The 17,112-nt window shown below is 37.7% G+C and overlaps 1 protein-coding gene across 1 annotated transcript in view; it reads right to left on the bottom strand.

Moving 5' to 3' along the window:
• stim2b (stromal interaction molecule 2b) overlaps nt 1–17,112 on the bottom strand; it is a 47,992-nt gene that overhangs the window by 17,727 nt on the left and 13,153 nt on the right. The window contains exon 2 of the mRNA XM_083541269.1: nt 368–498. Coding sequence (XP_083397395.1) covers nt 368–498 — 131 coding nt within the window. The remainder of the gene's footprint in view (nt 1–367; nt 499–17,112) is intronic.

Below are 17,112 nucleotides of genomic sequence, written 5' to 3'. Positions count from 1 at the left end.
ATTAACGTATTGACAAATATTATAGGGTGTCTGAATAAAATACCTCTTTTTGTTTGATCAAGACTTTTAAATGGAGCTCATGTCAACAATCAAGATCACAGCGGTAGGTTTCAAAAAGAAACTTGTTAGCGTGATTAACATCTCCTTGTTTTCTATTTCGACACTAAAACCTGGCAGATTCTGGAAGTTTGATGGACAATGTCATTTTAACAAAGAAGTAGGTAATAAATACAGGCCAAAAAAAATGAATAATGCTGAAACGGCCACACACGTGGTGTCAAGGCAACGCTAAACAAGGCCATACGGTTAGGAGTGTAGGACTGAACACATGATTGTTAGTAGGACATGCATAACAGTGCTGCCTGACCTCCACACTCTCGTTGACTTCGATGCCGCCATCGTTGTCATCATCCAGCTGCTTGTGGATGTGACGCAGTGCTTCAAGGCTAAAGCGATCAGCTTCGTTTATGCAGGGTGGGATGACGGTCAGGCAAGGATCTGTAAAATTAAAAAGAACAGACAGGACACGTCACATAAATGGAAAGCAGTAGTGTTCGCACAATATGATAAACAAATAACGGAGAAAAAAAAACGTATTTCTGCATTGATTATTGCAAAATTACTGCTACGTAAAAGCAATTTTATACTCAAATTCCTCAATGGGTTCTCAAACTTTTTACTTAGAAGAAAAATAGAATAAAATTTCAAATGCTTATTTCTGAACATAATCCAGCTCTTTATTTACATGTGTACCATAATTATCTGGATCATTATATGGGCTTTGTTTTCAGAATTTTCAGGTCCGAGCTGACATTATTTATAATCCTACTTGTTTTTAATGTTTAAGTGACCGGTCAAACTGGATGATAATAATATCTTTTTTAATAATGTTGAGTTGTCATTTGCACCACAGTAAAACACTCACATTCCCAATGCTTTAGGAAGCTCTACTTTAATCAAATAAACTTGTTTATCATGCAGCATGAATTTTTCATAGAATGCTGAATGTACTGTATGTGTGCTTGATGTAGGATCTGTTTACAGCAATGATCTTTCACATGTCTTGGCGCACTTCTTGTGTTACCCTCTGTTGATACGGTGAGTGGTGCTGTGATTTGATTGGATGGGGACCTGGACTTATTTAGAAGCAAGGTTGAGAAGAAGTGAAATGAAACACGTAATAAATGCACAGTACGAAGAAACCAAAAGTAATACAAAAGAACCTAATATGTGGAAATACTTTTTTTTTTTTTTTGCAAAGAATAAGTCACACACACTACACATCTATGGAGAAGTTCTGTGAAGAGAGCAGGCGAATTTCGCCTGCATAGATATCGCCTTTGTTTTGCATGGTAGCTTGCATGTGTTTCCCTCTGCTTACATAATAATAATACCATTTGCATAGCAGAGGTCCCTCAGCAGAATCATTTGCATTGTATATTATTTACATAACAATCGCTGACCCTGGCCGAAAGATGTTTTGAACACAGTGTAATGTGAATTAAAAAAGTTTTAATGTGCGTGTGTAATAAACATGACTATAAAATGTTTTTGCTGCATGTTATACGTGTCTTTATTATACACAGTCGTTCGTAATTGAACACTGCTAATTAGTATCAATCAGAAAATTGTGTTTGCACGTTATATTAGTGATTTTGGACCATGGAATAAGTTGCTGGTTCTTTGGTTTTCCAGCGTTTAAAAGATGGTTCCAAAAAATTCATTAATGAATCAAATGAGTGTAGAAAAAGATGAGGAGAATAGTCACGCTAGTCAGAGCTAATAGGGAGCCTTGTGTAATTTAACTAATCACGTCTTACACCTGTGGTGAGCAGAAAAGCATTACCTTTTAACCTTAATAACACATTGAGGTAGATGGGACCACACAGAGTTAAAATATCTATATCCTGTTGTGAAATGCTGATTGCAGCAGAATTGGGCATCACTGACAGGAATCCAGGAATGGTGGTGAGAGGTGTTTTTTTGACACACAGATAATACCAATTACGCATTGTTTGAAGGCTGAAGTCTTCCTGAATGAAACAGCCCCATGTCCCAAATCACAGGTCATCTCAAACTGGTTCCATAGACCTGAAAATGAGCTCAGTGTACCTCAGTGTTCTCTCTCAAAATCTGAATCCATTGAAGCACCTTTGGGATGTGGTAGAATAGGAGATTTACAGCATGAATTTGCAGCTAACAAACCTCCAGCAATGCGACGCAATTATGGACCAGAATGTCAAAGGAATGTTTCAAACACCTTGTGGAATTCATGCCATGAAGTACGGAGGCAGTTTTGAGAAAAATCAAGAGGCTTACCCAGTAATAATACACGCTAAGAAAAAAATAATTAAAAAAGTGGACAGTAAATGTATATAGTATATAGAAATTATGAACAAGTGACCATAACACCGTTATCTAAGAGTCCACACACTTTTGACCACACTGTGTGTATCCACTCATAAGTACATCCTTAACTGATACATAACTCTGTCCATTGTATGTTATAAACTGTTTACATAAACTCATTGAGTGATTTATATACACATGCTTAATGTGCATTCATCAGAAATTGTTACACCGTGTTTACATACCCCATTAAAAGATTTACAAGCATTATACAGTCTTAATGAACAGTCTGAACAGATCCTTTCACAGACAGATGCTTTCCATTAACTAAATACTGACAGTGAATCTATTTTCAGTCAGGCAGAATGAAAGAGCTTTCTGCTTTGTCCAGTGTGTTTGCTATCTGAGTAAGTACACAGCGGAGAGACCCACGCAAGAGGAAATGACACGCATGGGATAAGATGGTAAGCAACACCATGTACGCAAGAGAGTGGGGGGAAAAAGTGGGCTAAATTTAGAACAGAGTACTATGAATAGAAATGGAAATATATGACAAAAGCTGGCTTTCAGGATGTGGTTTGAATAAAAATGCTGAGCAAGCAGAGAGAAACAGTTCTGACAACCAAGAAAAACTGTGTTTAGTAATAATTGGAAGGTAATGAATAAACCGAAAAGGTTATAAGCATGGTTATTATTCTTAAGGCTGAGTCATACCCAAGTGTTTTTAGGCACACTCCAGGAACATGTGTGATTATGTGGATCTTCAGACCCAGCTAAATGTTCTACATTTATACTGCCAAAATAAAAAATATGATTAAACACTGTGACCACAAAGTCTTTCCTCAACCTTCACTCGTGAACACCAGAGGGATTTTTTCTCACAAATAAGTTGAACACTTGATTTGATTGGGAAATATTTGTATACTTGTATAAATAATAAGTACATTTATTAACCTAATCTATATTACCAACATTTTGAATGGAACTGTAATTGGGCTGTTGAAAGTAAAAAGTTTTGTTTAAAAAAAAATACAAAAGGTAGTGGGTGTCCTAGAAGAACCCCAGTCCTTCATTATGAACATTTACCTCCAAAATCACCAGAGAATGTCAGGAGTCACACTGAGAAAAAAGAAGGCAAGTTGCTTTATTAATGGGCTGAAGCCGATACTCTGGTGGGTAATCATTGCTTGGTAACATGTGTACCTTCTAATTATCCTGCCAAAAAGGCCAAGGCTTTTTTTTTCTTTGTTTCCTTTTTCTTTGGAGAAACCTGCTTTGTGTCTGAGACGCATGGCTTTAAATATGCACCTCTGTCTCTAAAACATAGAGAAGTAATTAAATGAGGTTAAAATTATATTGTCTATCAGCAGCTCTTAAAGGAATGCTCCACCACTCTTCATTGTAGCATATGTACTACCAATGCAAGCATTTTTTCCTCACTCAAGTATAACTGAAGTATAAAAATATTTTTATACAGTTTTAAAGCAAGAACAACATTACTCAAGAGTGGCATAATTTACCCTACCTATGACTCATCCACTATAAAGCTAAAAGATATGTATGTGCTTTTTAAACATCCCATTATACATTTAATTCCCACTTGTTTTAAGAACCTCCACTTTTTAGGGTTTAACTAGATTTTGAAATGTGATCGTGTGTGTGGTCTGTGTGTCAGGTTCTGATGTAGGGGTGAGGATGCCTGGGGTGCAGTCAGCATTCCAATTCATCCCAAAGGTGTTAAGTAGGGTTGAGGTCAGAGTTCTATAGCCAGCAGCTCAAAATCTTCTACTCCAACCCATGTACAGCATATCTTTATGGAGTTTGCTTTGTGCAAAGAGGCATTGTAATGCTAGAACAGGTTTGGGTCTCCTAGTTCAAGTAAAAGGAAAATTGTATGCTGCCACTTCCAAAGACATCGTAATTTTTCTCCTCTAAATTTGTGTGCCAATACTTTTGTCCTTTTAACTTACTAACTGACTTGTACTGCATGGACAGATTGTTATTAACAAATATTCATGGTAATGTTGCCTGAGTGATGTTGATGGTTAATCAAGAACAGTTTATTCTTGTCTAACATTCCCAAGGCAGTCGAATTTTTAATTAAACTTAACACAGCCGGTCATCAGTAAGCAACAATCAATGCAAAAGCCCACACCTGCACTTAGTCAGTGACCTACACTGCGACATGCATCACAACATGTCTAAGAGGCATGGTGCATATGTCGAATGCCAGCCTTACAGTGCTAACAGTGCTCAGGTTTCATCCTCTTCTCTCTCTCATCAAGTCCAGCCACAGGCCTCCGGAGACCCATCACCCTCAGCTCATTTCATCTAAATTAAGCACAATGTAAGGCCTGCCTAGACATTTACCGTTTAATTCAGTGTCTGGTAAAAAGCAGGCTTGTAAGATGACTAACACTAAGACACAATGCACTATTACATGAAGTGATTTAACTCCTAAATGTTGTAATAGCTGTGAATCAGTATATGAAAGACGAATAAAAAAAAAACAATTATAGGTTACAGGAAGGCTTCTTATTGCTCCAAGCTACACAAAGACCAAAAAAAAAAAAAAAAAAAAACTTCTTGCATAATATCTGTGCTGTTTAATTATTTTTTTCCTTCGTCTCCAAAAAAGGTGGACAACATCAGCAGGACGCGTCTAATTCTCTGCTCAGTATCCAGCATTAACCAAATGAAAGAAATGACCAAAAACTGTCTTTAAATCCGGACAGAATCCGTAAGCCAGAAGCCCAGACTTCCAGAAAAGGAGAAGCAGCTAGACCTTGTACAGCAGGAATGTGCGGATCGGAGATGAACATGAGCTGACTGCGGCCTAATGCCAAAATGAGCAGAAAGAGAGATGGAATAAAGAGCAAAAGAAAAACAACGGCTTAATTAGTGTTAATTGTACCTCAGTGCTGAAATGTAGACATGCTATATATAGTCTAAAACACAAAATATTTAATATTTATTTTTAATTAATTGGAGGGGGGAAGTGAGTAATTAGACCAAGGACAGTAGGGCAGAATAAAGAGGATGTTAAAGAGGATAATTTCAATTTGGATGCTGCTTCGAATTAATTTCATTCTAAGCGTCCATGGTTAGTTTCAAATGCTAAGCAACAGTGCAGACAGCACCTAATTATTTAACTACAGACATTAATATAGAACAGGTTCTCAGTTTGGCACTGAATTTTGAGGTTGATGCAAATGAAGCATAGAAACTCTGGAACATTCATGCAGATCTGAATAAGCAAGTAACAGGAGGCCAAAGGTGTCAGTGAAGCAGCTTTCGGCAGCTATTTCGCTCTTTTCTTCACTACACATTCTTTCCTCACTTTTCTTCAGTAAAGAGCGAGCTTCTGCTGAAATAACATAAGAACTAAAGCCATAACCATATAGAAGTGTAAGGCAATTTGATTGTGTGCTGGTTTTTGGCATAGCCACTACATTTTCTTTCTTGTTTTTTTTTGCAGTAATCTTTGTAAAGTACACTGACATGTCTTAGCATGAAATCACAAGTTATTCTGAACACAACATGTATCAGGACTTATTCAAAATTCTACTAGGATAGGATACTAGAATACCCAAACCTGCCCCAGCATGACAATGCCCCTGTGCTGAAAGCTAGTTTTACGAGGATATGGACTACATGGTTTGAAGTGGAAGATCTTGAGTGGCCTGCTAAAGATCTTACCATTCAACAGCACTGTACCATACTTTACTCATGGCCTTGTGACTGAATGTGCACATATCTCCACAACCACACTCCAAACTCTAGTGGAACATCTCAACAGAGTGGGTATCATTACCGCAAAAAGGGACTAAATGTAGAAGGGATGTTCAAAAAGCAAATATGAATTCTCAGAATTGTGTCATAAAAGTGTAACAAAGTAGCTTTACAGACACAAAGAGTGTAAAAATATACATTTTAAATGAAAAATGTCTCCCTAAAACTTGAGCCCTATAAGTTTAGATCTTTGTTTATATATTTTCAAATACATTTTGAATTGTATAATACATTTTGATTCAGGTTGATATTTACACATGCTCATGAACATCACAATTTACACTTTTTCAGCACCATTCTGTGTAAACTCTTGAGACTGTTGTGTGTGAAATTTTCAGGAGATCAGCAGTTTCTGAAATTCTCAAACCCGCCTATCTGTCACCAAGAACAATGGCACTGTTAAAGTCACACTTTTTCTTTATTCTGATGTTTGCTGGGAACATTAACCGGAGCTCGTCACCTGAGTGTATACACTGCGCTGCTGCCGCATAATTGGCTTAAAAGATGAATGAATGGTGAGTGTAAACACACATTCAATTTAGTGTTTTTGCTAATATCAAATAGTGTACATTAGTCAATATTTCAAAATGAATAAGCTTTTCTTTCAGAGGTCTAGTTTGAAGCAGAAAGATGATTTCAGAAGTTTGTTTCATTGCATTACACCAGTTAGTGTGAACAGGCAAATAAACAACATGGCTGCAATAATTACTGATTTACATTATAATTAAATTAATACTTTAAGTCAATAAATAATTAGCTAATAGAACAAACAAATTCAGTTTTTTGTTGATGCATTACTACTACAGCAAAATCTCACACTTCAACATAATCCACTGTAACCTTGGATTTACATACACTATTAACATTTACTGTAATAACTCCACAGAAAGTCTGTTTTTTTTTTTTTTTACAATGTTATTTTCCAGACCTTGCACTTCCTTAAGCAGCTCTGGTGTGACAGGAAATAGGATGTCTCTCTACTTGCTCTAAGTAAACAAGGCCATTCGGGTTAGGACACAAATCACTCTGGAGGTTTGTCAGAATGAGTGCAAGTAAAGGAAAAAAAAAACCACATCTATGTGTTACTAAAGCATGTAGGTCTTTTTTTTCCCTCAAACTGAGTTCTACAATCATGTAGAAATCCCATAATTCCATATTAAATAATATGGAGTTATTGTAGAATGTTGTGCAATAGTCTCTATGACTGAATCAAAAAAAGGTAACAGCTGATTCACATCATCTGACTGTTTACCTACAACTGAACTATGGTCAGTATTAATAAAAACCTACTCCATATATATTGTTCGTCCAAAGTGGTTAAAATTATGAAGGTAATGGTTAGTTGTAAAAATGTGATGTGCCTATTTACAAGGGCTATCACACAACTGTTACCACCGTGGGTAAATGTTTATGTATACACCTGGTCAAAAATATGGGCCCAGACCCAAAAAAAGCTGTACACAGTGAAATTCACTTGTGTACTCTTCTTGTACACAATAGAAAAGTTATGATAATGATTTAAATGTTTTCAGCATTTAGTATCTATTACTATTATCTAATAGTTCAACTCAAGCTCATTTTCTCATCAAAGATTTGTTGTGAAGACTATTAAAGGCTTAATATTTTGCCCAGGTGTTTAGTCACTATCTCAAATAATTACTGGTGTGATATTGCTAATAAACTTTCTTTTCGGCTTCTCCCGTTAGGGGTCGCCACAGCGGATCCTCCGCACGTTTGATTTGGCACATGTTTTACGCTGGATGCCCTTCCTAACGCAACCCTCCCCAATTTATCCGGGCTTGGGACCGGCACTAAGAGTGGCTGGGGATGGTTCCCTGACCGGGAATCGAACCCGGGTCGCAGCGGTGGGTGCGCTGCATCTTAACCACTAGACCACCAGGGGACCTTGGTGTGATATTGCTAATACAAACTGAAAAACTGTTCATTTATTATTCTCAATTTGAAAGCTTGGTGTCTCCAGACAAGCATGGTACAAGCACAGTCAGGGAGATCATAAACTTTATATAAACAGCATATATATAAAAGACCTACAAAAAAGTGCACCAAATCTATGTTAATTTCAGCTCCTAGGCCAGTTTGATAATATGATGTATAAGTTTGCAGCTTTGCACTTTGCCTCACAGCATCTGGTCACTCGAGGCAGTCCTTATTAGCACAAACTGTGTGCCTAACCAATTAGAACCATGAGAACCGTACTCTAAATACTCACACACTCATATGATGCCTGTTTCTGTCTATCAGGCAAGTGCACCTTCAGATGACTTCATCAACCCTGTATGTCATTTCCATGCCTCTAAGTGCAGCTATTGAACATTTGACAACAGCCATACAATCTATTAAACATTTTTAACCAACATCTAATGCTGTCTTATAAGTAAATGTCTCTACACTTCTACCGGAACTAAACTTCCTGTGTATGATCTTTGACTTTCTTGCAGTCAGGAAACACTTCCTCTGTAGTGTGCCCCGTGGCCATTTACATTGAACATGTGATCACTAGAAGATTCTGAAAAAAAAATCATATGGAAGCAGATCTGCATTAGTTTATAGGAAGGAGAGCTACATTATCCTTACCTATTATTATTATTATTAGTATTACTAGTAGTATAGTTGTGAATTATTGACTCAAGGTCAGTGTTCGATCACCTCTATATGAGGATTGCTTTGTACGTATTTAATAATTCAGTTTGTGTACATGCAACTGGTCTCACTGCCCTTGTCTTAGTCCTTTTGTTCTTCATTGCTGGTTACTAGTTAGGTCAAGACCTTCACCAAACTATAATGAATTTGACAGTACCAGACACGAGGGAGCACAAAGAGGTCATCTTTTCATAGGTACACATGAGTGGAACTCAGACAAAGGCTACTGTTAAGTCCTCTCAGGACACACCTGTCTCGCTACAGTGATGTTAACAGCCTAGGAATGATTTTTTGTGTAGAACAGACACCCACTCCACGCAGAAAGGCTACTATTACAAAAGGCCTTAATTTTTGAAAAGGAAAGTCATGTTTCTTGTCCTAAGTGTCAGTTAATGGACATATGGATTTCTAGCCATCCAAATAATAGGACAGTTATTAGTACCAAAAAATATGGATTAAAGGTGTGAAGACTGTTTTTCTCCAAACAAGATGATGTATCACATTTTATAGTGTTATGATTTGTTTACTGAATATTACGATACAACATTGTGGCAAATGTGAATTATAAATAAAAAACTATAAATTACAGATATTGGCCTATATATTCCCCAAATTATTTGGCAGCATTGAGTGGTTATTTTTTTCTTTTATATTTAGTACCTGGACAAAGTGAGTTAAACAGTAACAATAACAACATGCTTTACTTTTAACAGCCATTATATTATGACTGCAGATCTTTTCTTTAATCCACATTATGGCGAGTAAATGCGTAACACATAAAGCGTTGTTTTTTTCTGAAAATAAGAAACGTCTCTGTATACTGGATTTAAATTCTGGTTGATGTCTCAGGGTAGACATGGTGGTTCTGCAGCTTCTGATCCTCAATGTAGTGCGGCAGTCTGTTCATTTCATTCATAAGCTCTTTTTTAGATAGTATTATTTAGCAAATATTTTAAAATGGCATCAAGAAAATCAGTATGTGACCTAATGTAACCTGAAGGACAGTGCCGGCACAGTGCTTAAGGTTCTGGTTTACTGATCAAAAGTTCAAGGGTTCAAGCCCCAATGCTTCAACTGTTTGGCCCTTAACCCGATCTGCTCTTAACCAGATGTCTGACTCAAGCTAAATGTGCCAAATAAACGCTCTAGTACGATTCTTTGGTTTTAACAAATACAATATATAAACAAACATTTGTTGACACCTGGCCAAAAAGAGTTATATGTGCTTTTTGAACATCACATTTTATATTTAGTGCCCATTTGCAGTTACAATAACTTCCACTCTTATTGAAAGATGTTTCACTAGATTTTGAAGCGTGCTTGTAGAGATTGTTTCTCAACCGTCCATAAGGGCGTTAGTAAAGTCAAGTATTTATGTAGGGTAAGAAGGCCTGAGGCCTCCGGACTTCTAGTAGTTCCTAGAATAGCAAAGTCCACTAAAGGTGGTAGAGCATTCTCACATTTAGCTCCTAAACTTTGGAATAGTCTTCCTGACAGCGTTCGGGGCTCGGACACACTCTCTCAGTTTAAGTGCAGTTTAAAGACGTATCATTTTAGCAAAGCCTAAACATAACTCACATCACATATCATATCAAAACTTGTGCTCCAGTACATCTGATCACATGCACATTATAAACTTATGCTTGTATTATGAACAGCAGCTACGCTAATTACTCTCCACTGCTTCTCTCTCTTTACCCATCCCGAGGCATCCTGAGGTTGCAACAGCTCCACTGACGTCTCACCTCATGAAGATATTGGACCTTTAAAGAAGTAGATGCGGACCCCGCAAACATCCCGAACCATCTAGAGACATACCAGTGCCATTTGGATCCCACTTCATGTGGAGTTTGGACATTAGACCTATTTAAGTGTTTAAAGGCTCTGGCATGGAGAAGCTGGTGTTGGATCTGTGATGATCAAAAATGTCGAGCTATTTTATGAGTTGCTCAGTAGCTCCTGGTGCCATAATCTCAAATGACTGTATAAGACTGTAGAAAGAACATTACTCATAATCTTACATTCCAGTGCTCATGTTAGTTCTCACTCTCCAGTGTTCTGTATTGTTTAAAGATTTATAATCACACTTTTGATGTCACCCAAATGAGGATGGGTTCCCCTTTTGAGTCTGGTTCCTCTCAAGGTTTCTTCCTCATAACATCTAAGGGACTTTTTCCTTGACACAATAGATATGGCTGCTTATCAGGGATAATTACACATCACTCACCTAAACTGTTAAATTCTGAAACAGTTTTGGGTCTCCGTGTTTAAGTGAAAGGAAAATGTTTTTCCTCTGCATCCAAAGGCATCCTATACAAATTGTGGTAACAATCTGGAGAAGAAGCACATAAGGCTTGGAAAAGTCGTATGTTTCTTGAAGGCTGGATTTTTAAATGCCAACACCTTAAAATTTTCTGTACATTTATCTAAAAATGAATGAGTTGTAAACTTAGTAATAGAGTCTACCTTCAATATAAACAAAGGTAGGGTAAAAACTGAGCTTTCTTATTTTAACCCATGTCTCTATTTGCTTAAGTTATAAGTATTAATGCTGTCTAAGACAGTAGTCTAAATAGTGACATGCACAAGATGCCTGTATCTGTTTACAGGACACGCACACCTTTAGATGAGTGCTTTGAACCTGTATGTCCTGCTTTACAAAAAAAAAAAAAGAATCCAATAATCTGGGCAGAAACTACACTAGTGTTGTGAACATACGAGTCAAAATAACATTGCGCCTGTAAAATCAGGCTTACCAAATTCCAAATAAATAGGACTGTATTTCTCTATGAACTTTGGTTTCGGTGAATGGGTTCCTGTTTAGGCTTTTTCAATTCTAAAGCAGGTCTGACAGTGTGATCCCTGCCCTGACCCTGGATGTCAACTTGGTTATGCAAAATTACTGTTTTGGTTGAGAAAAGTGCGTTTGGATTTTGCATTAATTGCTGAGGTGTTCCTGTCCGTATCGCCCTCCCCGGCTGAAAGAGGCACTAAAGGATAAACGAAAACCACCAGTCACACAATGATATAAGTTTTTTTTTTTTTTTGTCCTTTACTGCACACTGTGTTCATATAACAGGAGATCCAACTGAGCCTTACCTCAGCAAAATATACACACATTTACCTCTCTGACTGTTTCAGTAGGTTTTGCAGTCATTAGCTGGTCTCTCTCTCTCTCTCTCTCTCTCTCTCTCTCTCTCTCTCTCTCTTTAGTTATTCACAGCCCCTAAGAGCAGAATGCAATGTCTTGCAATGTGAGAAGAACTGGCCAAGATGGAGAAATCCAAACCAGTCAGCTCTCCCTCTCTCTGTCTGGGACTTTCCCCTCATTGAGAAATAAAATGGCACAGCTATTCCTTACATCCAAACCCCTCCATCTCTCTCTCTCACGTGAGAAATCCACTTTAGGATTTATTTTAGCAGACACAGAGATGAGCTATCTCTCTCTCCCTAAACATAGCGTCCTCACATTAACTGCTGTACTTACCTTGATGAATAGCATTGGGTTCCATTACCTTCCAAAGAACATTATACTTATAAAAAAAAAAAAAAACAGTTCTTTGGATTCTAGCTTTCCTAAATGCGTCCTACTTGGAACTTGGAAAGTGTTACCCAATGAGTGAGGAAAAAAACTCTTAGGGGTGCAAGATGAAGCGCAGATGAGACAAAGTGGAAGATGACTTTGTGAATGGATTTGTCTCAGAAGATGCTCAGCTCGATTCTCAAAAAAGACTGCTCGGTATTCTTAGAAACACAGAGGTAAACAGGAAAAGGCAACAAGTGAAACATATTTCTGACACCTAAAGCATCGACAGTCCTCACTCTTACAACTACACATGTTTTAGATGTACTTTCACAGTAACTACTTTGGCCTAAATAACTAGTGAAAAAAGCTGGCACTTAAATCGTACATGAAGATGTCTCCCATGTCCCCTTTATGCACACCACGTTGATTCCAATGAAAGGAAAATACACTGGCATAATGTATATGTGTGTGTCCACCTGAAGGACATGAAAGCTTTGGTGCACAGCTGAACAAATACAGTGTGTGTTCCCCTTTTTTTGGGTCTCACCACTTTAAATGCAATTCCTCTTTCAGCGCTGTCCTAGCCGTCACCGGAAGTCAACGCTATGCCACAAAATCACACTACGCTACATCCTCTAACCACAGCATTAATCAACAAACACACATTGCCTAAAATACAGTGTACAGTACAGTGTACAGTATAATACCCACCCACAGTACAGAAGAAACTACCTCTACATTCTGTGTGATCCCATCCCATAATGTTATTAATGGCTTTCTGGCAGAAAATGCATCAAAAACATCTGACAAATTAGAATGCAAATAAATGTTTCTATTCTATTCATAGGTAAAAGGGCAAAAGGAAGTTAGCCTACATATTTATCAAGAAATCTTTTCGATATGACTTAAGTAACCAGGACACACAGATAATGCTTAAGTCTGCTTTCATGCTCTCACTGAAGAAGTTGATGGGGATTAAAGAGTAAATTGATTGTGTGTTGATATCAGTGCACACTGCATAGGTTCACTAGAAGCATACACTATAAGCACATACTGTATGATGTATTTACTAATCACCTAAACTCAGATGAACTGATTGAACTTTCTGATTATTTGGAGCAAGAAAATAATTCACAGCAATTCCTTCATTCAAAGAAACACTAATATCAATATACGATGCACATCTGAGTGAGAAACTTAATATGGACACACTGCTCGAACCTTTATAAACTATAAGATTAAAACTTATTTTCGGTAAACAGAAAGAAAAAAGACCATTTCAACTACAGTTGTATGCCAAAGTATAGGAACCCCTGACAATGTCCATGATTTTTATTTATAAATATTTGGGTTTTTGGATCAGCAATTTCATTTTGATCTATCAAATAACTGAAGGACACAGTAATATTTCAGTAGTGACATAAGGTTTATTGGATTAACAGAAAATGCGCAATATGCATCAAAACGAAATTAGACAGGTGCATAAATTTGGGCACCCTTGTCATTTTGTTGATTTGAATACCTGTAAGTACTTAGCACTGATTAATTGGAACCCACAATTGGTTTGGTGAGCTCATTAAACCTTGAACTTCATAGACAGGTGCATTCCATTCTCTTTGACTCTCCTCTGAAGAGTAGCAACATGGGGGTCTCAAAACAACTCTCAAATGACCTAAAAACAAAGATTGTTCGACATTATGGTTTAGGGGAAGGCTACAAAAAGTTATCGCAGAGATATAAGCTGTCAGTGTCCACTGTGAGGAACATAGTGAGGAAATGGAAGAACACATGCACAGTTCTTGTTAAGGCCATAAGTGGCAGGCCACCTTAAATACCTTTTCTCATGATGGGATGCACTTGTCTATAAAGTTCAAGGCTTATTGAGCTCCCCAAACCAATTGTGTGTTCCAATTAATGTCACTACTGAAATATTACTGTGTCCTTCAGTTATTTGAGAGATCAAAATGAAATTGCTGATCCAAACACCCAAATATTTATAAATGAAAATCATGGACATTGTCTGGGGTTCATAAACTTTTGCAAACAACTGTATATATTAAATTAGAGATTCATTTTTAAAAGCATTTCTACTGTACATGAGTCAAACTAATTAGTGTACTATAAGTGATCCATTTGTTTTTATTGCTAAACAAATATTTAAATATAGTTTAGCTATTATTCAAAAAAAAAAAAAAAATCTATTCATTTATAAAAACAACTGATTTTGTTTTTATTTTATTTTACATTTAAAAACAAGATTTTATCAACTGTATCAGTTTTAATTGCTCCCAGATAGTTTGTAATGATCAGAAATAAATAACTAAAATAAAACGATATTACAGAAAAGTGGGTGGTCACGAAATTTATCGCAATTTTTCAGTATGACTAATATAAATCATCTTTAAAGCAACTGTATTCAGTTCTTTAGGCAACATGAAAGCAGCCCTCGCTCATGAGGACGCAGTCGAAATAAATCTAATTATCAGTTTAGAAAGATATTACTGGCTCTCTTCAAACAGGCATTACTCTGAAGATTCCATCCATAGCTAGTCCGACTGGCTCACTACAGCTCAGAGCATACATATGTGTGTGTGTGTGTGTGTAAATATGAGTGTTTGCATGTTTGTGTGCTTATGGCAGCTTTGGATCTCAGCGACAAAATTAATTACCCCTAAGGCCAAGCTGCCATTTAGTCTGACAGAACTGCTTAGTTATGAAGAACATTCGAGGGCCAGTGACCGTGTCACAGCAATCATCCGCTGTCCCTGGTCCTAATACGGTCGACACACACACACACACACACACACACACACACACACACACACACACACACACACACACACACTGTTCAACCGGGTCACAACTTACTGGAAAACATGATCATGGTTTGTAAAAATACTCGTGTGTATCAAAGATCCCCCAGCTTCCAAATGGCCATAATGGTTAAGTAAAATGTCATCGCTTTACTGGCAGTGTCAGAATTAAATGAGGTGATGTCATGCAGGGAAGTGATATAATGCGTTATAAAATTACAGGATGAATCACTCGTCAGTATGAGGCCATATCCGTTCAGCAATTACATACATTTAAAAAAGAAAGGAACCTTTACAAATCTGGTGGGATGATAAAACAAAGCATTATCATCAACATCATTCAAGAAATAAACTCATGGCGTACACATTTGGGCAGGGAGAAGCATAGCTCGATATCAAGAGAACAACAAAAAAAAAAAAGTAATTCAAGTACACAATATAGACAAAAGTATGTGGATGCCTGACCTTTAGGTTCACATGTGCTTTTTAAACATCCCATTCCACGATTTGCTGTTATAATAACCTCCACTCTCCTCCAAAGGTGTTCCACTAAATTCTGGAGCATGCTTGTAGAGAGATTTGTGCTCATTCAGCCACAGAGGTTTTAATAAAAAAAATAATAATAACTGAAGCAGGGTGAGGAGTCCTGGGGTGCATTCACAGTTTCAACTCTTTCCAAGGTGTTCAATAGGGTTGAGGTCAGAGCTCTATAGCAGGCCACTCAAGATCTTCCACTTTAACCAATGTGAGCCATATCTTCAGTATTATGCTGGAACAGATTTAGGTTCAAGTGATTGAAAAAGGTAATGCTAATAAATTTGATGACATCCTGTACAATTGTGTTCCTTCAAATTTGTAATAATCGTTTAGGGAAGAACCCCATCTGGCTGGAAACGTCAGGTGTCCAATACTTTTGTCCATATTGTGTGCTTGTAATCGAAGTAGGACATCAAATTAGCTGTAATCGTGCTACCATGACTTTTTATGGATTACCTGATAGCATTGTGATATCAATGATTAATGCTCTATTAATAGTTCATTTTCTGAATGTGCATGCAAGCTGCATGGCAGCTGTCACCCAGACTCAGATACTATCAGCTGCGTAGCTTTCCGTAGCAAATCTAATTATCCCAAATAACCGTCTGTAGTAGACAGTGATAGAAAACGGTCCACTGCTGACCAGCTGTTGGACATTCATTAGCAAAAGCGATGCTGGATTGGTAGCTTTGCCAAAAGTAAGTGGACACCTGATCGTTATATTCAACATCTAGTCCCAACTTTGCTGTTAAAATAGCCTTCATTCTTCTGGAAATGCTTTCCACTATAATTTGCTGTGTGGCTGTGTAGATTTGTCCTCAATCAGCAACAAGTGTGTACTGATGATGGCTAAGGAAGCCTGGAATTCTGTTATCATTCCAGTTCAGGGCTCTGTGCAAGCCACTCAAGATCTACACTAAGCTTGTCAAACCATATAGCTCAGTTTGTGCACAGAGGAACTAAAAATTCAATACAATTCTGTGTGAGGAGGTGGTAGCTTAGTGGTTTAGAGTTTTGGACTTCTGATCAGAAATTTCAAATCCTAGCACAACAAAGCTGCCCATGCTGGGCCCCTTGGGCAAGGCCCTTAACCCTCACCTGCTCCATCATATCTTTTTTCAGCTGCTCCCGTTAGGGGTCGCCTCAGCGGATCATCCGTCTTGATACTACCCTGCCCTTTACATCTGCCTCTTCCAAGCCAACTACCTGCATGTCTTCCCTCACCACATCCATATATCGCCTTCCCCTTTTCTTCTTCCTGGTGGCTCCATCCTCATCATTCTCCATTCCGATGTCCCTCCTCGGCACATGTCCAAACCTCTCGCCTCCCTCAACTTGTCCCCAAAACGTCCTACATGCGCTGTCCCTCAAAAAAAAATATTTTCTAATCCTGTCCATCTTCGTCACTCCCAACAAAAACCTCAACATCTTCAG

The sequence above is a fragment of the Silurus aristotelis genome, assembly GCF_946808225.1.
Source record: "Silurus aristotelis genome assembly, chromosome: 5".
Lineage (NCBI taxonomy): Eukaryota > Metazoa > Chordata > Actinopteri > Siluriformes > Siluridae > Silurus > Silurus aristotelis.
Note: the sequence above shows the minus strand (reverse complement) of the source record. Positions and strands in the feature narration are given on the sequence as shown.